The sequence below is a fragment of the Xiphophorus hellerii genome, chromosome 18 (assembly GCF_003331165.1).
Source record: "Xiphophorus hellerii strain 12219 chromosome 18, Xiphophorus_hellerii-4.1, whole genome shotgun sequence".
Lineage (NCBI taxonomy): Eukaryota > Metazoa > Chordata > Actinopteri > Cyprinodontiformes > Poeciliidae > Xiphophorus > Xiphophorus hellerii.
In genome coordinates this window covers 7,986,752-8,012,241 of record NC_045689.1, presented here as the reverse complement: position 1 = coordinate 8,012,241, position 25,490 = coordinate 7,986,752, and the positions used below count along the sequence as shown (strand labels likewise).

Here is a 25,490-nt window from a genome sequence, read left to right as displayed (position 1 = left end):
GTTTCCTGGATTTGCCTCTTATATTTTAAGTTTAGTTTTACCCCTTATTACCAAAGTTATATTTGTTTGGAAATTTGGGTCGATATAAACTCATTAGCCCATGCCCTGGAGGTCATTCAGACATCATGCCTGTCTGTCATGGTTAATGATTCCACAGAGGAACGTTTTGGTGCTTGCAGTTTAAAACACAAAAATATATCAGGCTGTGAGTTGTGTAAAGTAAACAAAGATAAGGTTTGACTTCAAATAGCACCCATATGTTGCCTAAATATATCGGATGATGCACTGATCAGCCCACCTTGGCCCATCGTTTAAAAAGCAGTTTTTCCCTGCAGCTTTGCACTGCATAAATCTACCTGCTGTCTGCCACCACTGCTCAAGAACAGCCATCCACATCCATCTGAATCATGCAGTCTGCCGAATCCAAATTCAACAGAAACAGCATGCTTCTGACCCTGAAGCGATACAGCTCAGCCGTCGGTGACATGGAGAAGACCATCCTCCTGCCAAGCCTGCTGCGAGACGTCCCCTCTGACTGCGAAGCAGCGGATGAGACCTGCAGAGATCTCTACGCCAACTACTTGATGCTGAAGGCCATTCGAAACACAGTGGAGAGCAGCCTGGTTCCCCTGGACGATCAGAAGGCCAAAATCGCCACATTCACCAAGAACCTGGAGCCTTTCCTGGAGGCTGATCCTGAAGCATTATTTCTCTTCCACCTGAGAGGACTGTTTTCTGTGATGAGCGATCCTCACAAAGGAGACTCGGAGCCTCACTGACAAATACTTGGACATAATTGGATTGGCAAATTAACGTCAAAACATTTGTTTGCAGACACTTGACCTTCAGGGTTTTATTGTAAACGTTTAAACTTCATGGATGTGGAATAAATGGACTTGAGCAAAACTGACAACTTGTGTTTCATTTGCTTGGTAGCGAGTAGCTAATTTGCCCTGAGAATAATGCTGAGAATAATGAGAATAAATTTTTGTAATTAGTAATGTAGTCCATTAATTAGGTGATTAGCATTTTGAATGGTGAAATGCATGTTTCCTCCCCCCAGATCTTTGTATTGTATCCAAGGTAAAAGTTTCCACTTTGTTTCCATCTCCAGACATATTTCCCTCAGTCCACTTTTGTTAAACATCAGGGATGTTTTTGAGGCATAAGGAATAGCAATAATTTTCTAATCTCTTAATTTACTGTCAGTTTTGAAACAATAGCTGGAAAGATACGCAGTACATCTTTGTCTCATCATAGTTTATTCTATTTGATTGTAAAATTAAAACTAGAGCTGCATTATTCAAACCTGTTCTTATTCATTCTTGGTTTTAAAGCACTTAACATGTAAAAGAAGATGTCCAATTTTTAAGTATTTACTTGTTGGTCACTCATAAAGGTCGATCAAATTTGGCAAGTCCAATCTTAAGCCGAATGATTGGTGCAGCTCCACATAAAATAGGTTGTGTCTTATAAATCTTAGAAATATGAAATAGCACAAAACCTGAGTCAGCAGGTTAAACCTCCTTTAAAACTAGAAGATGGTCTTAGCCAGTAAACGTTCATTTGATTACAGCCAAAATGATAAATAAATGAATCTAGGAGTCATTAAAGAAACGTATGATTTGTAAATAAAGACAAAAAAAAACTTGTCAATTTCTGAATACTATCCATCCATCCATTATCATACAACCTTATCCCTAGTGGGTGTTTGGGAGGGGCTGTTGGTGCCGATCTCCAGCTGTTAACGGGCGAGAGGCGGCGTACACCCTGAACAGGTCGACAGTCCATCGCAGGGCTTTCTGAATACTACATTAGGACAAGTACACATTTTAGTAGGGTTTGTTTTTATTTACATCTCTATAGTTCATACAATACATGGCAGATTTCACAAACAGGCTGCCTAATAGAAAACTGTCTGTCCTCTCTTTACTCTTCTGTTTGTCCCCCCTGGCAGCCCACTGAGACTCAGCGAATTGGATGGAACGGCTCGACAATCTCTGCAAAGGTCTTTTTTTCTGGTGAGATGAAAGACGTGGAGACAAAACATTAGAACAAAAATATGGGCAGCCATGGTTTAAACTAACGTATAGGTTCAATCAGAATTATAACTCCTAAATAATGTTTAGTAGTTGACACGTGTTGTAATTATTTTTTTAAACATGGTGTAATTCTTAAAGGTAATGAACTGATGACAGCTGTATTTAGGCACCACCATATCAACACGAGTGAACATGCCATAGATACATCAGTGGCATTTTATAACACGTTTTCTATGCAAACCCTTATGAAGAAGGGACTAAAATGTGAAAAGCAAAACTACTAACCTTTAGTTTCAAATCTTTCAGGGTGGAGTTTAACATACTCATTCATGTCTCGGTCCAGCCTGGCATAAGTGTAGTTTTCATATTTTGTAAGATGATAACCGATGTACCAGCCAAGAGTTGCAAAAAGGAACTGCCGATGAACACCTGAAAAATAAAATAGGATGCAACTACCTTCAGTGTTGTCTCTCAGAATGACAATTTTGTAGATCTCAAATTATAATGTGACCGTTAACTGCAAGGCAGGCAAACTGACTCGGAGTCATGGACATCACAACACCTTTTACATAGAAAAATATGCACCAATAAAACAAAACAAGACATTAACAGTTTAAAACCCGAAATGCATAACTGTGTTAATGTTACAATGCAAGCAGAATGCGCAGTGTCTGGTCGACTTTCTCAGGCAGATCAAAACAGAAACAACAATGCTAACCTGACTTCAGAGGCGGCCTGTGGTTGAAAGCGTTATTGCAGCATCGCGCTAAACCAGCCAATACCGGACAGCCACACCGAGTTCCTGTTAACGATTCCGGGGGGAGGGAGAACCTTTCCGTCCTCTGGAACAATCCCCATAACGACAATGTTTAATCTACTTTATGTAGGTTTTTGTCGTGATCTATCGCCTGGGTAGTTTTACCTATCACCTCTCTCTGGGAAGTCAAGGACGGGCGTGCAAGCGAATGAAGTGTCCGGGTACAACAAATGAGGACTGTTGAGGTTCCACTAAAGATGGGTTCAGTTACGTGAGATGCAAAGTGAGTGCAGTATTACGATGGAGGCCACGCTACAAAAAAATGTAAAAGTAAAAAAATAAAAATAATAATAATAACAAATCAATAAATTTACGAGAGTGAAGTCGAAATTATTATTTTACTAGATCAGTAGATTAGATCTAGTTTACTAGAATTGCTATAATTTACAAGTTAATATTACCTTAATTTAGCCGTGATTTAAAAAAAAAAAAAGTCAACCTGTAAAACTGTGATATTAAATAATGCCATGTGGTTAAACATTTGGGTACATCTAACGTTTGTGCTGACGCACCTAAGAAAAAACAGGTAGGCACTAGTGCAAAAAATGTTGTAGCATTGTTTTTGCATTTATTCCTCATCTTCCCTCCAGATTTCTGAAGCCCCCCACAGAACCCTTTGGAGGCCATCCGGGTAGCTGCAGACCCCTCATTGAAAAACATTGGATTAGGCATCTTCTTCATCCTCTTCATACTCTCCATCGTCATCTACGGTGGCGTCCTGGTACTGCTGATATTCCGACACCAAGTCATTCATGTTGCTCTCTGCCTCGGTGAACTCCATCTCGTCCATGCCTTCACCGGTGTACCTGTGACATGACAGCATCAGAATCTATCTACACAGTGTTACCAACACACCACTGCGCATCACTGAGTCTTACTCACCAGTGAAGGAAAGCCTTGCGGCGGAACATGGCGGTGAACTGCTCCGAAATGCGCTTGAAGAGCTCTTGAATGGCTGTGCTGTTTCCGATGAACGTAGAGGACATCTTGAGTCCACGCGGTGGGATGTCGCAGACGGCTGTCTTTACATTGTTTGGAATCCACTCTACAAAGTAGCTGCTATTCTTGTTCTGCACGTTCAGCATCTGCTCGTCCACCTCCTTCATGGACATCCGGCCTCGGAAGATGACGGCGACTGTGAGGTAACGGCCGTGGCGCGGATCACAAGCTGCCATCATGTTCTTGGCATCAAACATCTGCCGGGTGAGTTCAGGAACTGTCAGGGCCCTTGCAAAAGACAGACATTCAGTAAAAAGAATTTTTTTAGAAAAAGTGGGGCTTTGTTATTAAATAAGGGTGGGTTCGGGGGCAGCATTTGTACCTGTACTGCTGGCTGCCTCGGCTCGTCAGGGGGGCAAAGCCTGGCATGAAGAAGTGCAGTCTGGGAAACGGCACCATGTTGACAGCCAGTTTCCTTAAGTCAGCGTTCAGCTGACCAGGGAATCGTAGACAGGTGGTTACACCACTCATGGTGGCCGAGACCAGGTGGTTCAGATCACCGTAGGTAGGGGTGGTAATTTTTAATGTACGGAAGCAGATGTCATACAGCGCCTCATTGTCAATGCAGAAGGTTTCATCAGTGTTCTCAACCAGCTGATGGACAGAGAGGGTGGCATTATAGGGCTCCACCACAGTGTCTGACACCTGCCATGGGGAGAGAAGAATACCTACTTTAAGATTTCAAGGAAGCAGATATGAGGCAAAGCATCATATCTGAACACGAGTGAATGCAGGATATAAACCTTAGGCGATGGCACAACACTGAAAGTGTTCATGATGCGATCTGGGTACTCCTCCCGGATCTTGCTGATGAGGAGTGTGCCCATGCCAGAGCCGGTGCCTCCTCCCAGGGAGTGGGTGAGCTGGAAGCCCTGCATGCAGTCGCAGCCCTCTGCCTCTTTTCTCGTCACATCCAGGACAGAGTCCACCAGCTCAGCTCCTTCCGTGTAGTGGCCTTTAGCCCAGTTATTACCAGCGCCACTCTGGCCTGTTGGAGGTCAATATATTTAATTGAAAAATATAAAAGTCAGCTTTTTTAATTCAATCAAGTCTTGAATTAAAAGTTTAAGAATTGATTGACGGGGATGATATTGCCATGACTAGTTGTCATCATAGTTCATAATTTAATTAAATGTCTTTTTTCCCCAAGATTTTCCGAAACCTCGAACAAAATCAGGTGGTTTTCTTTCGAAACAGCTGTATGTTTAGAAAAGCCAGTAGGTGCAGTTTGCTGTTGGGCGATTGATGTCACACCTGCATGTGTTAACGTACAGGTTTTAGCATGGAAACATCAGCCATACCTCTTTATATGGTCAAGTAAATGTTTTAAACTTAAACAAAATGCTTCCAGTAATATACATACCAAAAACAAAATTGTCAGGTCTAAACACCTGCCCAAAAGGACCAGACCTCACAGCGTCCATAGTGCCTGGCTCCAAGTCAACCAACACGGCACGAGGGACATATTTTCCACCTAGTAGAGAGAGGAAGAGGATATAAAAATTATGCACAGTAACATCTTTGCCTGCTTGACAAAGTAAAATTGGACAAAAAGATCAAAAATAATTTGTGGAAAACAATATGAAATTCATTTCAATGTGCAAGATGTGGATAAAAAACTGTCTGCAGCACATCAGTTGTAGTCATAATTCCGTTTACTGTAGCAACTCGTAGCTTGGACTTTTGTGCGTCATTGAAACAGATGCTTAGTAACCATTAAATTAAATTCAAATTAGGCAATGTAACGGCATACTAGTGGATTTTAACGGTACTAAAGTAGTTTTCTTGAGATATTGAATAACTTCTTTTGGGAAGTAAAATATGAATGAAACCTAAGGCTTCGTTGAAATAAACGCATATCCGTTCCAGCTGCAGGTCGCTGTCTCCGTTGTATCGACCGGTTTGGTCGATGCCATGTTCATCACTTATTACCTCCCAGAACTACAACGAAAGAGAGGAAAAACTATTACACTAACGGGTTGAGCAGCAGCGTATATTAATTGCATTTTAGCTATTATGTTCATTATTTATTTATTTATTTATTGGACCTCAAAATAATCTAACTTCGCAGTCGGTGTCCTCATGAATTTAGGCCTCCACCTTACAAATATATTGTCTTACCTTTGATCCAATTTGGTTCCCGCATTGGCCAGCTTGAATATGAACAATTTCCCTCATTATTATGAAAGGTTTTCCAATTGTTCAAGGCAATTTTTCTCTCTCTTTTTTAACGAGCAAAGTTGTGCCTACTGCAGTACTCCATTGGGGTGGGAGGTCGGAGAGAATGATGCTCCACGTTGACTATGGAAAGCCAAAGGACTATAAACGCGATGAGACAACGAGCCAATCGTAAACGGCCTTTGATTGGTCGGTTCAATTTTGATTGGTGTGAACGTCGTGCACTACCTTAGGTAACCAAAAACGATTCCAGTACCTACTGTTGTAGACAAACACTGTTCCCCAGATGTTGAGTACGTCTGTTAAATGCAGGACTTTCTGTTCCCCTGTGAAAATCTGTTCCCCCTTTGTCTGGCGCACTGTAGTGGGAGAGGCGGATCCGACCATTTTCACGGCCTGGTGGAACAGGGAGAATTTCCTCCAGGATGCACATTTGTGCATGATAACTTGACTTTGCTTCACTGATGAAATGACCGAATTAGGTTAAAGGTAATTTGGCACATTGAGACATGATGTGGCACTGAATCTGGATGTATCTAAAACAGATCTGAACACACTTGTAACCATATGGCTATAATAGGTTATGCATGTAATTATTTTTCTTATTTTTAGGTGTGTAAATATTTATGTAATCTAGTACTTAGTTTCTCACCGGCAACAATTGCTGCCGAGCATAAAACCTATTTTCACTAACATAGCCAACAGTTAAATGTACGGTAATATTTAGCAAATATTATATGCTATGGCTGTCCAAGGATTGAAATGCATGCACTTATTTTGCAGAGAAAAAAATTCGGGATTAAACAGGTTAATGTCATTTATTGGTCTAAGATTACATGTCCCTGGCATTTGTATTAAATACCTTAAACTATTTTTCTGTGATTCTATATGAGAACATACTTCCTCTCTTTTCAATAGAAAATAAATGCTTTTAGAACGATCAAAGAGGAAAACAATGTTTCAGCCTGAAAATTACACTTCGTAATGTTTTGTTGCCCCATGGGACAAGAATTAACCAATCATCTTGAAATTTAGGTCGCTCAGTCCTACTATCACACAAAACAATCCTTGAGAATTTGAAAGTATTTCCTCTTTAATTGCCAACGTTATGGGAGGGCACCAAATATTTCAGCTATCTGAAATCAGTTGTTCCTCTCCTTATATAGGAGCTATAATTGTTTCAAAAACTTCTTAAGTGTGTTTATTCCTCTCATAACAAGTAAAGTCGGAAACATTTGCTCTTTATTTGCTAAAGTGGGCTGAGGGCGAGGAGGTGGGGATATTTCACCTGTCTGAAGGTGAAATTTTCAGGGAAATCTTTGAAGTTCCCAAGTATGATACATGGGAACTTCAAAGACAGTCGCAGAATCTCTTGTGTTTAACACATTTGTTTAAGCTTCCCAAACTTCTTGTGAATGAGCTAGGACGCACTGTTTGCTTCTCAAGCTCAACTCCACACAACATAATTGAGAAACGCTTCACATTTTATGCTTGTTCCTATATAACAAACAAATTCATATATACATTTCCAATGTATGTCTCTAATGCTAACTCCACTAGCATCAAAAATCAACAACTACGCTATTAAATGTTTTTAGTTACTAAGGTGACTCAGCTAACGTTGCTCACGCAAATCAAAATTGAACCGACCAATCAAATACGCTCACGATTCGGTCGTTGTCCAATCGCGTGCTTGGTTTGGAATCATTCATTCACCCATTCTTTTGAGTACTGCAGCAGGCGCAACATTGTTCTTATTTAAAAATACAAAAATAAATAAAAATAATAAAAATATATTGCTAGTTGAGCGATAGAAAAATCTTTGATAAAAATGAGGGAAATTGTTCATCTTCAAGCTGGCCAATGCGGCAACCAGATTGGAGCAAAGGTAAGAAAATATGCTTGTAATACATTTTGTATACTCTAAAGTGTCTGAGTTTTTAGACATGCGCTATACAAAGAAAATGTTATATAATAATACCGACTGGGAAGTTAGACTTAGTTTGAGCCGAAAAACCCTTAACGTAACCGTTAGCTAAAAAGATATTCGTAGCCATTGTTTCCGTTACTTTGCTGTTCAACCGGAATAAAAAAAACAAACAGTTAGCTGAAAGGCTGTCTGGACATATAAAATAAAATAGCATGTCATTAATTCATTTTACATTGTTTATTTATTTTCTATTTATTTTTGCTTTGATTACAGATTTATTCTTTATACCTTTTTTGAAAACTAAGTTATAAGAACTATGCCCCCAATTTCGTTATGCTTGTGTACGTTGACAATAAAATACCTTACTTACTTTAAATAGTAGTGGTTACATTCGATTTTAAACCAATTTTCTTTTAAGTACAGTGATAAAACACCAGCGACGCTGTTTTGGTTACTAAGACGTCACATTCAAAATTGAATCGACCAATCAAATGCCGTTTATGACTTCTTCGTTGTCCAATCGCGTGTGTGGCTTTCCATAATAATCGTTAAGCATAATTTTTTTACCCCATTCTTTGGAGTACTGCAGCAGGCACAACTTTGCTCGTTAAAAAAACTAACAAAAAAAAAAAAAAAAACACCAAAAAAAAAAAAAATTCTCATTCAACTTTCATAGAAATGAGGGAAATTGTTCATCTACAAGCAGGCCAATGCGGCAACCAGATTGGAGCAAAGGTAAGAAAAATATATGTGAGACTATGGTCTAAATTCGCGGAGACACCGACTGAGAAGTTAGATTTAGTTTAAAGCCAAAAAACTTACACAGTTAGCCAAAAAATACTATTCATAGTCGTTGGTTTCCGTTATATTGCTGCTCAATCCGTTAGTTTAATATTTTTTCCTCTCTCTAGTTCTGGGAGGTAATAAGTGATGAACATGGCATCGATCCAACCGGGGTATACCACGGAGACAGCGACTTACAGCTGGACCGGATCAACGTTTATTACAACGAGGCATCAGGTTTGTTCATACTTTGCTTCACAGATGTTTACTTAGTGGAGGTGAAGTTATTAAATATCTCAAGGAAACATTTTGGTACCGTTACCGTCCACCAGAGGACCGTTACATGGCCTCATTTGACTTTAATTGTTACTAAGCAACCGTTTCAATGATGCACAAAAATCCAAGTTACCAGTTACTATCATTTTTCTTTCATAACTGCTAAAAACGAATTATGACAACTACTTACCCCAAACAGTTTATAATACACATTTTCATGTTGATATGCATTTCATATTGTTTTCCAGAAATCATTTTTGATACTTTTTTACACCATTTTTGTTTAGTCAAGCATGCGAAGGTGTCACTGCGTCTTTGCATAATTTTCCTCTCTCTCTCTCTACTAGGTGGAAAATATGTCCCTCGTGCGGTGTTGGTTGACTTGGAGCCAGGCACAATGGACTCTGTGAGGTCTGGTCCTTTTGGGCAGGTGTTTAGACCTGACAATTTTGTTTTTGGTATGTATATTACTGGAAGCATTTTGTTTTAGTTTAAAAAAATGAAATGGCCCTATAGGCCTGTCAACCAAAACTGGAATGTTCATTTTCTGTTTAATTTCTCAAACCCTTTTTTTTTTTTTTTTACACACAAAGAAACCTGGCTGTTCAGTTGGTAATTGTCAAACATTATTGGCAAAAGACTCCACAAAATTAACAGATTTTATTTCAGTTAAGCATGCATTTTTAAAAGAATGTTCCTTTAATGTGTAAGACCGTCTACACCGTTAAATGTGATTAGAGGACAGAGCTAAAGCTGATGTTGCCTCTGTGATGTTGTCTCCCCATGCGTCATAAATTGATAGATACATTAACACATCCAGGTGTTTGAAAGAAACCACTTGACTTTGTTGAAGTTTAAGAAATATTGAAAAAGAAAGGCATTTCATTAAATTGTCAATACATTTTATCGTTGATGTCAACTATGATGCCAATTAGTCAATGGCAATGTCATTCTCTAAATGAAGTATTGGACTTTTTAGAAAGCAAGCAGACTTTATTTTTTTATTAAATATTTTGATCTCCAACAGGCCAGAGTGGCGCTGGTAATAACTGGGCTAAAGGCCACTACACGGAAGGAGCTGAGCTGGTGGACTCTGTCCTGGATGTGGTGAGAAAAGAGGCAGAGGGCTGCGACTGCATGCAGGGCTTCCAGCTCACCCACTCCCTGGGAGGAGGCACCGGCTCTGGCATGGGCACACTCCTCATCAGCAAGATCCGGGAGGAGTACCCAGATCGCATCATGAACACTTTCAGTGTTGTGCCATCGCCTAAGGTTTATATCCTGCATTCACTCGTGTTCAGATATGATGCTTTGCCTCATAGCTGCTTCCTTCAAATCTTAAACTAGGTATTCTTCTCTCCCCATGGCAGGTGTCAGACACTGTGGTGGAGCCCTATAATGCCACCCTCTCTGTCCATCAGCTGGTTGAAAACACTGATGAGACCTACTGCATTGACAATGAGGCGCTGTATGACATCTGCTTCCGTACATTAAAACTTACCACCCCTACTTACGGTGATCTGAACCACCTGGTCTCGGCCACCATGAGTGGTGTAACCACCTGTCTACGGTACCCTGGTCAGCTGAACGCTGACTTAAGGAAACTGGCTGTCAACATGGTGCCGTTTCCCAGACTGCACTTCTTTATGCCAGGCTTTGCCCCCCTGACAAGCCGAGGCAGCCAGCAGTACAGGTAAAGATGCTGCCCCTGAAACCGCTCTTGTATTATAACAATAATGTTTGTAATATTATGTTTTTACAAACATAAATCTTACTGAATGTCTGTCTTTTCCAAGGGCCCTGACAGTTCCTGAACTCACCCTACAGATGTTTGATGCCAAGAACATGATGGCAGCTTGTGATCCACGCCATGGCCGTTACCTCACAGTCGCCGCCATCTTCCGAGGCCGGATGTCCATGAAAGAGGTGGACGAGCAGATGCTGAACGTGCAGAACAAGAACAGCAGCTACTTTGTAGAGTGGATTCCAAACAATGTAAAGACAGCCGTCTGCGACATCCCACCGCGTGGACTCAAGATGTCCTCTACGTTCATCGGAAACAGCACAGCCATTCAAGAGCTCTTCAAGCGAATCTCTGAACAGTTCACCGCCATGTTCCGCCGCAAGGCTTTCCTTCACTGGTGAGTAAGAATCAGGGAGGCACAGTGGTGTGCTGGTGCGCTGCATAGATTCTGACGCTGTCATGTCACAGGTACACCGGTGAGGGCATGGACGAGATGGAGTTCACTGAGGCGGAGAGCAACATGAATGACTTGGTGTCGGAATATCAGCAGTACCAGGATGCCACCGCAGAGGAGGAGGGAGAGTTTGAAGAAGAGGGTGAAGAAGATGCCTAAACTACTGTAATGTTTTTCAAAGTGGGGGTTGCAGTACCACAAGCTACCTTACATAATTGGATGGAAGATGAGAAATAAATGGAAAATTTTTGCTCTTGACTAATTTTTTGAACTGGTGCACCTAATGTTTTTTCATAGATGCACCAGCACAGTAGTTAGATCTACCCAAATGTTTGACCACATGGCATTTTTAACATTGCACTTTTAAAGGTTGACTTTTTTTTTAATCATTGTTAAATTAAGGTAATACTGACCTGTAAATGATTAAGAATAATGTCCATTTTCAGAACTTTTTCAGTAATGTCTTATTTGAAGCAGAATTACTGGCAGTGTTTAAATAGCCTCTGAGGTGAAATATAAACATGTCAAGATAAATCTAAGAAAATCTAAATTAGAAGGTGTTTTAAGGGCTATGGATCTTATGAACATCTTGAACTAGACATTTCATTACATTCAAGTCATTTTTCTCGTGAAATATTTCCAATTTGAACTTAGTGAAGGGAAGTTTTTCTTATGTAGCATTAAACTATGTTATCATGTCAGCCTCTACTAATGATCTGTGTGCTGCCATTAAAGCTGTAGATGCATTGTGGTTTTTCAATGCAAAATGTATTAGAATCACTTACAAATGCACATTTGCCAGGGTAGTTTTCCCTGACAGAATGTGGACCTGTTTCATTTCCTTCAAACTGCTTCATAGAATTTCTTTCAATGTAGATCTGCGAGAAGTAATAATTTGGGTGTAGCTTTAATTAGTCATTATATTTTTCAGGATTTTGTATTTAATATTAATTTATGTGGTCTAAAAAGGTCTTATAAAAATAGTTGACAGCCGTTTCCAGTGATGAACTCAGGTATTTTTTTCTGTTTTGTTTTCAGAAGATAAAACCTTTGGTGACATAACACTATTACAGTCAACAGGACTTTTATAGGACATCTCCAAACAGCTTTTTTCTTCTTGCTAACGACGTATATTTAGTTTAAATCTTCATAAATTGATTTAATGATTTTTCCTTTTTTATCATAAAATTGAATCCTTTTTTCAATCAATATGAAATATAAGAGGTAAACAAAATAATAAAAAATAATGTATTGAAACGTTATTTGCCGTCTGTCAAGCTACTTCTGGCATAGCAGAGCCAACTAAAATCAGAAGGTATGAAAGAGTATTTATGCTAAACCAATGTAAACAATTATTGAATAGAGAATAAAAGTAAGAAAAAACATTCTTAAAGTTGATGTTTCTTTACATATTTTGCAAGCATTGTCTGTGTGTTTGCAAAGGGAATCCCTGCCCACAAACAAATGTTGTTTGGGAACCTCTGGCCTTAGCAGAAACTAGTGGTTTTCCTCCCGGTGGGACAGCATTGTACAGGTGAAGCCAGTTATTGCCTTTCAATGGTTTCTGCTGTATTGAAGTATCAAACCAATAATGTCCAAGGTGTTGTGATGACGTGCTGAAGGGGTAATGTTCAAGTACACTTCGCTGCAGCCTGCGGAAAGGGGCGGTGACGGACCACTGTCAGTCTCATACCTTATATGGAAATTGGACTATTACATTCCGGAAATGAAGGGGGCGCCAGTGACACCATTTCCTGTACCAGCCGTGTTTTAATAATTATAATAATAATAACGCATTTTATTTCACAACGCCTTTCAAAACACCCAAAAACACTTTTAACATTTAAAATTAATTACTAATTAGGAAATGACATACCACGTGTTACGTTATGTTAGTGACGTGGTATGTCAGTCACGTGGTATGTCAGTCACGTGGTATGTCCGCTTTTTTATCTTTATTAAATCTTTTTTTCGGATGTTAAAATTACATTAGTAACAAACAATCTACAATAAACAATAATAAGGAAATGAAGGGTGCGCCGTGTTTTCATAATTATAATAATAACGCATTTTATTTGACTACCCCTTTCAAAACTTACACTTTCAAAACTTTTCAAAACACCCAATAACACTTTTAACATTTAAAATTAATTACAAATTAAACGTTAAGGAAATGAGATACGTTATATATTACGTTTATTAAATCTTTCTTTTCGGATGTTAAAATTATATTAACAAACAATCTAAAAGAAGGAATCATGGAGATGTATTTATCTATCTTTACACCCTAACTATCCCAAACAAAAGTCATAAAACAAATTAAATTAATATTTTAGAGACAAATGTACATTACATTAAGAACACATCTATCCATTCCATTAATTATTATACACATATAGCGGGGTGGTGAGAGCTGCTGATGGACCCTGGACACATCGCCAGTCCATCCATAAACAAATACTTGCTGGTGTTGAAATTCAAATAATAGTTTTAGATGTTGTGAATGGTATTCTTAAAATAAATAAGTTAAAATCTAATATACAATGTCCTTTTCATTATTTCATAAGGACTAGATGGAAAAGAGGTTTGGTCAACAATTTTGGCCAACCTGGTCCGTTCATTCACAATTCTGTTTATTTGCCAAATATTTTTCTTATTATTCATATCTTGAATATAATTCACTAACAAATTAAATGACTTTTGAACTTCTAACAAGCTCAACTGTTATTGTTTACCATAATGTCTTAACCAGTAAACTGGTTGGTGTCCCACTATTCCATTTAGAAATTACAAATCTATTCTAATTGCAATCAATTTATAAACTGCGCTCCAAAGACCTTAAATATGCAATTGTTGCAGAACCCAGTGATTCATTTAAAACTTTAAATTCAGCTTCAACCTGGAAAGACTCACACAGAAAGTAGGTTTTAGAAATTTTATTTGATAAGAAATAATCTTCGGACCCGGCCGTAGACGCTGCGCTGGTCACCGCCAGAGAGAATGATCTGCTGTTCAGGAGTTATTTTTTTCTATATGAAAACCTTTTTTTAATAAATTCACTGGATACATAAATTAAACCTGTGTAAATTGTAACTATAACTGTCTTCATCTCACCTGATCACGGCGCCGGTCTTATCTCCTCCACCCTTCAGAAACTCCGGCTTGATGTGCAACTGCTCCTCACCTGAGCTTCCATCACTTCCACCTGATCTCTACTTTTGCTCAGCTTACCTTTAATCTTATGTTTGGATTATAACTTTGTAACTAAACAATGTTTCTGTATGTGCTTGCTTTATTATAAAACAGTTCATTCTGACTGTTAAAACAAGCAGAAACATTTGTGTTTCTGTTTGTGCCGTATGTCAGGTTTGTAAATGAAATTTGTATTGATTCCAGTCATTGTTGAAAAAGTATAGGAAACATTGTATTTACACATATAAAATATTGAAAATTATGAACTTAGCATGTATTTTAAATTGTTAAATCAAGGTTATCCAAATACTAAACAACACTGTTACAATATATTTACAACCATTTTATTGGCTCTACTCTACAACAAAATACAGCCACAATGTAACTGTGTGGAAATGACACCATTTCTATAAAAACTAAATAATTTCAATCAAATGAGTTACAACAAAAGTAACATTCAAAAATGTACATAATATTTTATTAACATATTTCAAAAACAAATGACTGAACAAGAAAAAAGGCAAATGTGCTTCATCATAAAAAAAAAAGAAAAAAAACTAATATCTTCCTTGCATTTAGTACTGGCATTCAGGGCAGTGTCCAGGTATGCCATCACAATAGTAACGAGGGAACTCTCCTCGTCTTCCATGCCCGGTGAAGCCCACAGAGTCTTTATACTGCCGGTTACAGGAAGAACATTGGATAACCGCAAAAGGAATCCTGTTTTCTGCCTTGAATGATTCAGAAAAATTTTCCCAGTTGATCTCACCTGTTAATGAAAAACTTATTTTATGTAGTGGAAATCTAATTTCACATGTTTTAGGTGAAAAAAGTGAAAGGTCCTTACCATCCAACCAAGCAAAGTGAGTCTTCTTCCTGAACACTGGGTCAGACACAATGGCTTCAAAGGACTTGCATGTCAATGCCAACGTGAGGTAAGCTGTGTCTCCCTGTGCCAGTATTACCTCCTGGAGAATAGCTTCCAGGACAATCAAAGGCATCTGAAAATAATGATAGTAAAAAAAACAGGTGCATTGCAAGACTTATCCTGGAAGAATGGCTATGACATGATTATGAATGAATCTTACCTGTAAGATTGGCGGTATACTTTGTACCTGAATGGTGACGAGCATGAAACAATAATTAAGACTTAGTATCTGTCAGTACCTTATCCTATCCATCTGTAATGGTATAAAAAACGCTGTCCAAATAATACATTTTACTTTTTTTTTTTTGCCTAAATCATTTAGAGTTGTAGTTTCATTTGCACATAAAGATACACAAATCAAAATTACTAGTTATGCATATTTTTAAAAACTAACCTCAATTTGTGCCTCGGTTGCTTTGGCATAGTTGTGGTCATCAGCAAACAGAGTCTGTAAAAATATAGATTTTTTTAAGTGGAAGATTAATGCAAGCCCAAATAACATAAAAAGTCATTCAACCCTTTTAATTGTTCTATCCTGATTTTATTTCAGACTTAAAAAAATAAGCATACACCAAAAGTGTACTGTGAATAGAAATTACATGATTTGAAAATACAAAGTCATGAATTTTAGCTACAACTCACCTCACATTTTTCCCTTTCCTCAACTTTTTTCCGCTTTCTCTCCTTTTGCAGTTCTTCTCTGGACCTTTAAAAAGGACAAAGGGATGTTTTCTTAAAAAAACTGTCATATTTGTAACATGATGTGGTACATTATTGTTCTTACTTCACAGGGAAGTTTGTCAAGAGAGTGAGAGACCACCATCTTCGTATTGTCATCATATCATTCTGTGTACATCACAGGTTGAAATTTAATGAAATATCAAACAGAAATAATAGACTCTCATCTTTTTCTTTACCTCGCTGAAATCAAATGATGCTCCCATCACAAAGTACAGTGCATACTGTTGAGAAAATTTTGATTATTACATCTACACAAACCATACAACAATATGGTGGGTGAAAGCGGATGTTACCATCACTACAAACATTCCACAGTTGTTGGACAGTCCTTGTTTCGGCAATCCCTGTGGTGTTTAAGAGAAAATTCAAACAGGGTAGAGAAAAGTAATGCGTCATTACTTTAACTATAAAATTGAGGTAAAGGACAACAGCCTTACCCACAGTATTGCTTATAAACATTTAAAGCAGGAACGGTTTGAAATAAGCAGCTCTTAAGAACCACAAGTGTCCCATCATAACATCTCACCTCAACATCGTTGCCAACAAATTCTGTCCATGGACCAGATGACATCTGAAGACAGACTTCTCTGATGATGCAAATCATAAGAGAAGTTAAAAATTAGCAAGGGTATATTTCACAACATAAAAATTATAAAGATGTATGAAAATGCAAGACAGATGTGAGACAGAACGGTCTCTTGATGGTCCAGCTTTAACCCATGTCTTTGTTAAAAAGAAACAAGAAACTGCTTACAAAATGTGTGTCTTATCAAATTTCAGACATTAAAATGTTATTCACAAATTCAATTTGTATATTTACTGTTACATAAAAATGAAGATTAATGCTGAACCTTTGCCTCCGTGGAACAACGGAACAACATATTGAACACATGCCACACTCAAACTTATTCCTATAAAACCTTAATGTTCTGATGCGGTTTTCATCAGTGAAGCCAGTGCCATTGATAGAATCAAGGAAGAAAATCTCCCTATGTTTAGGCTTCAGAATCTGAAATAATATGTCGCACTGATGGTGAACACTACTGCACATTAATGAATGAATTTGACTACTTTCAAGAAAGGCAGTAAATATGAAGGTGAATATCAAATAAGTATTGTACTAACGCATAGTGTCCAATGTCCAGGATGCCACACAGGAATCAGAACCCAGTCCAGATCTTGTGCCTGCGGCTTCCAATTAAATCAAATAATTAATATATTGTGGTGAATCTGACCTCCAAAGGTGAACATAAATTTATCAACAGGATGTACTGGTAGGTGTTGTGCTGGGTCAAGGGAAAGAGGTGGAAACCAGGTGTGGACTACATGACTGTTTCCTGCAAAAACTTTGATGCCCTAGAGAAATAATAATAAAAAAGGGACAATCAAGAAGTTCAAAGTAAAGAGACACTTTTTTGTCATCTATGTTAAATTCACATCCGAAACCATGCCTGACATTGTTTTTCATTTCCACGTTTATGAGATTTACTCTTTTAGTTTTTATACGATTCCAACCTCTCAAATATCATGAAACAAATGTAGGTTACATAAATTGACATACCTTGTTGATGCACATTCTTTCAACAACTTTCAGACAGGAGTTCAGAATCTTTGAAGAATTGTAGCAGTCATATTTTAACAACATAAAAAACAACTTTAACACTGATATGGCTTGAAAAATATTTAAACTCACCTGCCCATTCATGTCTTGCGATAAACCAAGAGTGAACATGTCTCCTCTGGTGAGGACCTGCCCATCAACACAAGCAACATATTCAGCTGGATCTCTGGTTTGGTCCAATACTTGAGCAAGCTTAGGAAAGAAAAATGGAAGACAAATACATTTTATTAACTTAATTTTGCACAATATCATGCATTCCTCAAGTATGTTTACTGATATCCACAACTTACAATGTGCTTATACTGCTTGTTTGTTAGAAATTTCACATCATAACAGATGTCTCTAACAGAAAAATATTGGGAACACTGTTGTGCAGTGTCTTTTGTTTTAAACTAAAATTCAAACACCTGATCATGTCACAACTATAAGTACTAAAAATTATTTGAAAAAAAAAAAAAACACAGAAAGAAATATTAAAAAAACAAACACCAAGCAAAATTGATATAAATATTTACCAAAGTAATTTCTGTGTTATTAGGCTTTTGAGTCCAGGTGAATTTATTTGCTCCAGTTGTTTGTAAGCTTGTCAAAGAGTCATCAAGAGAACATTGGTGAGTTTGAATAACGCTGGCTTCCAAACTGCAAGCATGTTGCTGGTTTTTCTCACAGCCTTTATCAACAGAAACAGTCCTACATTAATATATGTGTTGTGCTTTAATTTCAGAGACTACCACAACGATAACACAAAAGTTGAGCATTACCCATTATGATGCATCCATTTTTGTCTAGGACCAAATTTGCATGCGGCCCCGCAACTTTTAGAATGTTTTGTTTGGTTTTTGTGTTCTTCCTAAGATTGAAATGGTGGAGGATGTTTCTTTGTAGAAAGATGTGCGTGGATGGGTTGAGCATATTCAGGAAGTAGTTATTTTTCCTCATGCCTGCAAATAGTTGCTCTGCACACTGGCTGTTTAATCTTCCTGCCAGTTCCGGAACCATCTCAATCTTCCGCAAGACATCCTTCTCATCCTTACTATTGCCTTGGTGGAAAACGTCACTCAGACAATAATGCTCTAATGAGCCAGTGACAGGATGCCCTCCCTTGTCTTCTGGTTCTTTCCTGTGCTTCAACCAGGGTAAGTTTACAGCAAGTTTTTTTTCAGTAGCTTGTCTTATGTTTTCAGGGGTGGCCTCAACCAATCTACCATCGTGGATGGTAAATGGGGTATCCTTAGCACACCTCTTCTTTAGATGACTTACCAATCCCCTGGGGTAGTCATACACTGTAATATTGGGAAAAAACTTCCAGGATAAAAGAAGGTCTGCAAAGTCTCTAGGGCTCTCCGCTCTCAGGTTAAACTTTACAGAATAAATAATGCCACAGGGACAAGTGATTACAGCCCATCCACCTGAAACAACAAATCATATTCTTATTAGTACAGCATACAACTTATCTAGGTCCTTGTTGTTGTGTACTAAATTAAGCTTAACAATAGCATTGACATTACTATGACAACGTGTTATATGTTCAAAATAGCAGATACACAAGGCATGTTTTTTTGGTAATTTCTATTTTTCTCAAGGTCATACTTTCTTATGGGTTAACACATTTTCTGTTAGGAGTTGTCACACACTTACCAGAGGCACCCCACACTTTCTCAAAAACCTTGTTATATGTGGCTCTAGAAGCCATTTTGTCCCGCAGACGGAGCACAAGATCCATCTTAGAACCTCTGCTGTCAATTCCACATTGACTGCAGAGTCTCCTGATCTCAGGTAGCTTTAAAATAAAACCAAAAGTTAGTTATTTTTAATATTATTTAACTGTCCTGAAAGACAAACACAATCGGAAAATTCTGAAAATAAATAAAAAAAAAGAGACTACCTTGAGATTGAGAACCTCATCTGCAAGCCGCTCTTCTGTGAGAAACTGGTCTACATCACTGTCGGAATCAGGCAAGTGGACTTTTTCACTCTCTGTGTTGATCAAAATGTCAGATCGTCTTGTCTGTGGTCCAATCCAGGGGGACCAGTTGTGATAAGTAGGCTTTACAACAAAAGGATTCTTGCAGCCAGCTGAGAAATACAATGGAGACAAGGAAAAACATTTGAGTCACATTAATACATGAATTACTTGGTACACAAAATGTTTCCCATTTATCTGTTGAGTAGACACCAGACTTACGTGGATAAAGTCCACGGCTAATCACTTCCATAGTAACCGCTTCCCAAAATGAGCGCGCATTAACTTCGCCATTATATTGCTGAGGTGGGTTTGGTATTTCACTAACTATTAAAATAAAACAAAAAACACAGGATTTTATTTTTTTAATGTTAATTTCAGATGAGTCAAAAATTTCAAATAACAGTATTTTGATCCATGCAGGTTTCAAACATAAAGACCTACCTGGCATGCTGAAAACACCTTTCTTATGTAGATCCATGACAACAATTGCAGGATGATACCCACATGAATCACATGAGTATTGGTAATCATGGTCACTTAGACCTTCAAACGACAGATATGCCTGCAGGATTCGATCCTTGAAAGGAAAGTTCTCTCCTTCTGTGTATTCGATAGTTTCGATTATGCGACTTACAGCAGTGTGAGTCTACAGAAATAAGTAAGGCACATTTACAAAGTCACAGTGATGCCTTTAGATGAAAAGCTCATTAATGCATGTTTAACCATTTATTGTATTGTGTTAAAAATAATATCCACATTCTACACAAATAATTAAAAAATGCAACTAACCTGCAATGCATTCCTCAGTACCAGACAAAAATGTATGGACAGCAGCAAGTGATCGTTGAAGTTGTGAATACCATCTTCCCAGTCTTGATATCGGTAAACCATCGAACAGTTGGGGCAAGTCTTCCTGTATGTTGATATACCTACGAGAATATTAAAAAGGTTACTATTAAGATCTTATGCTGACATGATAGAATTAAAATATTAATATTATTCTTATGGAAATAAAAATAAATCTGTGCACTTGTACTTACAGCGGAGTACATTAAATTACTAACCTTTAACTACTCCTGTCAGAGTCACTATTTTAGCAGTGGAAGACAACAACTGAGGGTCACCAAGACTGGCGTGCTGTCCACATTCTGTGCATTCAGTCTCTGATGGGATCAGATGTTTGGGGAACCCATTGAGAGACTTGGCGTCTCTACTTCTGGTGATAAGACTGTCAGGAAGATCAGCAGGTATTTTCTTGTGGTAAATCAAATACTTGATTATCCTCTCTGCTGCATCATCAGTAATGGAACCACTTTCCTCCTGACATTCTGATACTGTTGTCCCACACATAACATCCTCCTCTGAATGTACTGCTGCTTTGAACATGTCTGGCATTTTTTCAAAAAGATGCCACTTTGCCGTAGCCTTGTGCGTACAGGACCTTTTGCCCTCTGTACATGCACAATGCCAGGTATTTTTTCCTTTGTCGTAAGTGACAATCACCCTTCCAAGTCTGCTGAAAAATGCCATTTTTGGTTCAAAGATAGACACGTGAAAAGTTGTGTCTGTCCCACTGCCAAAAAGAAGAACTGAAAACGGCGTATTACTTGATAGCGCCTCTTGCTGATTTTTTAAAAGTTCTTCTTTTCTTTTAACACTGAACCATAAGTTGTCAACCAGGATGTTGAGGGTAGTTTCAGACAGAGGTCCTTCTGAGTCTGTGGCGCGTGGACAAAAGCGTAATGATTGAATGTGTTCACACTCAAAAGGCAAAATCCCACTTCGCTTGGCAAATTGTGCATTCACATTACACCTGTCAAGCTCACACTCTGATCTGTGAAATTGTGACCAGGTGTTTTTGATTACATGTATAGGTTTTGATGGACCACAAAAGGATTTCTGAACAGCAAAAACACCTTTTTTTGCATCCACACACTGACTCCTTAAATGATGATTTTGTGAAATCAGCTCCACTTTTTCATGGTGTTTTCTTTTCAAATGAATACGAAGATTCTTTTTTCTCAGGCGCAGATTGCACATTTCACATGTAATCATATCTTCTGAGCGGACAGGCGCCTGTGTAGCCTGGATGTCTGTAGCTGCTGGACGGACAGGCGCCTGTGTAGCCTGGATGTCTGTAGCTGCTGGACGGACAGGCGCCTGTGTAGCCTGGATGTCTGTAGCTGCTGGACGGACAGGCGCCTGTGTAGCCTGGATGTCTGTAGCTGCTGGACGGACAGGCGCCTGTGTAGCCTGGATGTCTGTAGCTGGTAGGTGGACAGGTGGCTGGGCTGCTGCACAGCTGGACACCATGTGAAAAGTCATTCTGTGATTAACCAAATGATTAACAAACCTGTCCCTTCTGTCAATGGTGGAAAAACAGTAAGGACAATGGAAGTGAGTGGTGTCTCTACATGGTAGGCCACATCTGAAGATATGGAATTCTGCAGTAACAAAAAGAAATGAGTAAAATTTTAAAAAAGCATTTATATACATTGCAGATATGTTTAAACAAGATGTGATTCATTATCCCTCAGAACAGGGAGAATGAATCCCTGTTTTTCTTAGTAGCCTCATAGCTACTACAATAAAAGTAGTAGCTATTAAATACACAATTGATTGGTAGAAAAAAAGCCATGTTTGAATTAATCACTGTACATTCCTTAACATTGTTACTGTTTTGTAGGATTTAACAATTAATGGCTTCCAGATAACAAATATATATTCTGCAAAAAATGAATTTAAATTTTAGAAGTGATATTGCTCAAACAGCCATGGGCAGAGATTAACTAATCAGATTAACTCAATTACTCTGTAATTTTGACAAAAAAATAAATAATTAGGACCATTTTTCAAAATGTTATACTCTTACATGCAACATAATGTGAGTAACTTCACTGAATGAAGAACACATTTTAATACACAAAAAATTTAAACACGATACACAGATAAAAGTTGTTTATGTTAGGTTTCCTCTAACCTTAATTTGTTGTCTTGTATTAAAATGTTTCCTTTTTGGTTTTAAAATACCTAACAGTGCACATAACTTCATTTTTATTAATGTCTGCTTAAATAAATGGGTAATATTACATTGCACGTTATAATCAGTAAAACAGTACTTAATAATAGCCATTTCACAAAATACTTTGTTACTTTTAAATGTGTAGTTTGCTGCACAGTTACTAAAAATACATTGAAATACATTGAAAATACCCAGAGATGTACTCATCTCTGGGTACTATGATGGCAGCTGATAGCTTATAAAGAAAGCTGTTAGTTTATAAAAAATATTAGACTTTCCAGAAATTGAACATTGGTGTACAAAAACATATTTTAAAAAATATTAACCTTAAAAAATAAAATAAAATAAAAACACGAGAGAACTGATAAGTGTGTAAAAAAAAACATTCATTAGTGTATTTTTCCATACCGTTATGTTGAACCACAGCAGTTCTTGCAATGTGGTTCTTAACCTTGTAAGACTCATCCGCACTGTATGAGCAAAGGGGACAGTAGTACTTGTTGTTCATGCAGTACGGAACAATTTTAGCTCCGATCCCAGTGTTACAAATTGATACGTGCATCTGTGAAATATAAATAAAAAAACAAATTTTGAGCATAAAATACATTTTTCAATTATACATTTTCTACTTTTAGATTTTTATCTAACGGTGGCCTGCACGAAATAATTAGCTATGCTACATGCTAAAATTAGCCTTCCCGAACTACGAATTTCACTCGTTTACAGCTGTCAATTATATTTTCTAACTAATCTAGAAAAGCGTATTGATTTACTCTGTAAAAAAAGGATTTAATACGGTAGAAAGTACCTTTTGCTGACTTCCTGGTTTTTGCATTGTGGATCGCGTGGCAAATGTCAGTGGTGAAACCTCTCAAACTTCTTACCCCGCTTCTTTAAGGTATTTATACTAGTGACTGTGAAAATAGCGCCCCCTTCATTTCCGGAATGTAATAGTCCAATTTCCATATAAGGTATGAGACTGACAGTGGTCCGTCACCGCCCCTTTCCGCAGGCTGCAGCGAAGACCCTCTCGTAATGTTAGAAATGGTTGGAGGTTCTTAAAGAGACAGAGGCCAATTTCAAGGTGTCAGACATGGCTATGATGGGAAGTCGAATTTCTTTTACGTTATGTTTGATATAAACAGCATTTTTATATCAACTTAAGATAACATAGTGACTTGATTGTGCTATAAAATGGCACCATCTGTGCAGAAAATTTTATACTGCCCTTTTAAATCAGTAATACTGTCTCTTGGAGCATCTTGAATGTTTTGCTTCATAGAAGTGAGCTTTTGTTCACTGATCAAACCTTTCATTGCTCATAACTTTTCACTGGGACTGTGAAGGTTAGTGTCTTCAAGATATTGTAACTCCTCCAGTCTGACCAGACATGCATCTACTGCTCAGATGATAAGCTATTTCAAAGCTCCTTTCCTGAAACTCTGACAAGTCAGTCCATCTTTTGAGTCTTAACAACTTTCTGATTGTGACTTATTTACCATTTTATTGATTGCACTGCATTACTAACTTAATACTTTTTCTTGTATGTTCATAGATTTTAATAAAGGTTTTCACCTTGGTGCTATGCTATGAAAACCTTTCTTGTCACGGGTCCTTAACAGTGATATTTACACAAATTCAACACAAATCTGAAAAATTCTGAACTAGCCCCTTAACACATTATCTCAAAGAGTTTACGGCTGCCCTCTAGTGACAACTGTAAACTATTACAAAACATTTTTTATTATTTTTAGTAAGAGTAACTGTCTTGGTTGTGTTCAAAGCATTTTATGATCATAATTTGTCATCTGTCACTATTCACCGCAGGTTTTTATGGCAGCAGTATTTGAACAATTCAATGTTTAAATTACCCTTCATATTTTGAACTGTCTGCAAACTTAAAGCACTTGTGTGATGGCAGACCATGTGGTTTCCTGGATTTGCTTCTCTTATAAGTTTGTTATTAACACTTATTATTCAAGTTATTTTTATTCGTAAATTTGGCTTTATATGAACTAATTAGTGTAAATTCTAAGGCAGGACTGTCCTTGGAGCCATTTGGCGCACCTTCAATTGTTCCTCTGTGGACCATTGGAAAATATGGTTGATGCAGATTATATACTTTTTTTATTCTTTACTTTAAACACACAGTTATTACTGACAAATTAAAAATGTGTCTTTTATAATCCCTGATTTTTACTTTCCCTTAATTTCATAGACTTCTACTTAGAAACAGACTTGGAGAACCCTAATCTGATTTTAATTAATTTATTAAACCTAGTTGCTGGCATTTTTTAGAGGGAGTGACCCAGATCCTGTTCTTATTTCTGAGAGTAATCTTTTCATCGAAACCCAAACGAATTTGCAAACTAGATTTCCTTTTATTAATAATTTTTAAAAAACTTTAACTTTTCCATCTACAGTGATTTAAACGTCCATTCCCTACAAAAAACTCGGATTTCTTTACTTGTTTAATTAGAATTACTGTTTGCTTAGTTTACTGTTGAGCTCTGAAAAAATACGCTGTAATTTTGTTTATGGTTTTAGATTTTTTTGGGGGGGCCCAAAATGTTTGGACACCATTGCTAAGGTCATTGAAACATCATGATTATCATGATTAAATATTAACAGAGGAACACTTGGTTATTGCAGATTAAATGATGAGAAAATCTCCGACTGTGTGTTGTGAAAAGTAAATAAAGATAAGGTTTGACTCTAAATAGCACCCAAATGTCGCCTTGCATGATGCAATGCTCAACCATCATGCAATATTTATTGCATGATGCAATGCTCAGCC

General features: G+C 37.7%; 5 protein-coding genes across 11 annotated transcripts; 2 read left to right on the top strand and 3 right to left on the bottom strand.

The window, feature by feature from the left end:
• The first annotated feature begins 323 nt into the window (after positions 1–323).
• Positions 324–910, top strand: thrsp (thyroid hormone responsive). Its single transcript, XM_032545066.1, has one exon. The coding sequence runs from the start codon at positions 408–410 to the stop codon at positions 777–779; it is 372 nt and encodes a 123-aa protein (XP_032400957.1). The 5' UTR covers positions 324–407; the 3' UTR covers positions 780–910.
• A 918-nt stretch (positions 911–1,828) lies between these two features.
• On the bottom strand, positions 1,829–3,030 carry ndufc2 (NADH:ubiquinone oxidoreductase subunit C2). Its single transcript, XM_032545067.1, is given in 4 exon segments — positions 1,829–2,018; positions 2,328–2,471; positions 2,761–2,797; positions 2,799–3,030. Coding segments are annotated over 4 exon segments (333 nt in total). The 5' UTR covers positions 2,901–3,030; the 3' UTR covers positions 1,829–1,968.
• A 375-nt stretch (positions 3,031–3,405) lies between these two features.
• LOC116708304 (tubulin beta chain-like) lies at positions 3,406–6,198 on the bottom strand. Its single transcript, XM_032546193.1, has 7 exons — positions 5,980–6,198; positions 5,691–5,799; positions 5,222–5,332; positions 4,602–4,846; positions 4,181–4,503; positions 3,742–4,086; positions 3,406–3,665 (listed from the first exon to the last, which is right to left on the bottom strand). The coding sequence occupies exons 1-7, from the start codon at positions 6,034–6,036 to the stop codon at positions 3,524–3,526; spliced, it is 1,332 nt and encodes a 443-aa protein (XP_032402084.1). The 5' UTR covers positions 6,037–6,198; the 3' UTR covers positions 3,406–3,523.
• Positions 6,199–7,751: 1,553 nt separating this feature from the next.
• LOC116708303 (tubulin beta-4B chain-like) lies at positions 7,752–11,472 on the top strand. Of its 2 annotated transcripts, none has more exons than XM_032546192.1 (7): positions 7,752–7,924; positions 8,878–8,986; positions 9,373–9,483; positions 10,053–10,297; positions 10,396–10,718; positions 10,822–11,166; positions 11,238–11,472. In XM_032546192.1, the coding sequence occupies exons 1-7, from the start codon at positions 7,868–7,870 to the stop codon at positions 11,380–11,382; spliced, it is 1,335 nt and encodes a 444-aa protein (XP_032402083.1). In that variant the 5' UTR covers positions 7,752–7,867; the 3' UTR covers positions 11,383–11,472. The 2 variants fall into 2 exon arrangements, with proteins under 2 accessions (XP_032402083.1, XP_032402082.1); XM_032546191.1 differs by lacking the exon at positions 7,752–7,924 and adding an exon at positions 8,536–8,701.
• A 3,268-nt stretch (positions 11,473–14,740) lies between these two features.
• Positions 14,741–23,719, bottom strand: LOC116708310 (uncharacterized). Of its 6 annotated transcripts, XM_032546200.1 has the most exons (24): positions 23,502–23,719; positions 23,102–23,255; positions 20,736–22,115; positions 20,461–20,600; positions 20,113–20,317; positions 19,891–19,995; positions 19,591–19,781; positions 19,344–19,485; positions 18,467–19,114; positions 18,221–18,375; positions 17,778–17,897; positions 17,646–17,693; positions 17,357–17,440; positions 17,210–17,275; positions 17,005–17,093; positions 16,611–16,671; positions 16,378–16,428; positions 16,261–16,305; positions 16,128–16,189; positions 15,986–16,049; positions 15,738–15,791; positions 15,504–15,530; positions 15,263–15,416; positions 14,741–15,184 (listed from the first exon to the last, which is right to left on the bottom strand). In XM_032546200.1, the coding sequence occupies exons 1-24, from the start codon at positions 23,526–23,528 to the stop codon at positions 14,991–14,993; spliced, it is 4,266 nt and encodes a 1,421-aa protein (XP_032402091.1). In that variant the 5' UTR covers positions 23,529–23,719; the 3' UTR covers positions 14,741–14,990. The 6 variants fall into 6 exon arrangements, 2 of the variants coding, with proteins under 2 accessions (XP_032402091.1, XP_032402090.1); XR_004336641.1 differs by lacking the exons at positions 14,741–15,184; positions 15,263–15,416; positions 15,504–15,530; ... (1 more) ...; positions 15,986–16,049; positions 17,005–17,093 and having other exon boundaries at positions 16,170–16,189; XR_004336640.1 differs by lacking the exons at positions 14,741–15,184; positions 15,263–15,416; positions 15,504–15,530; ... (1 more) ...; positions 15,986–16,049; positions 17,005–17,093 and having other exon boundaries at positions 16,170–16,189; positions 17,646–17,897.
• Positions 23,720–25,490: the final 1,771 nt, after the last annotated feature.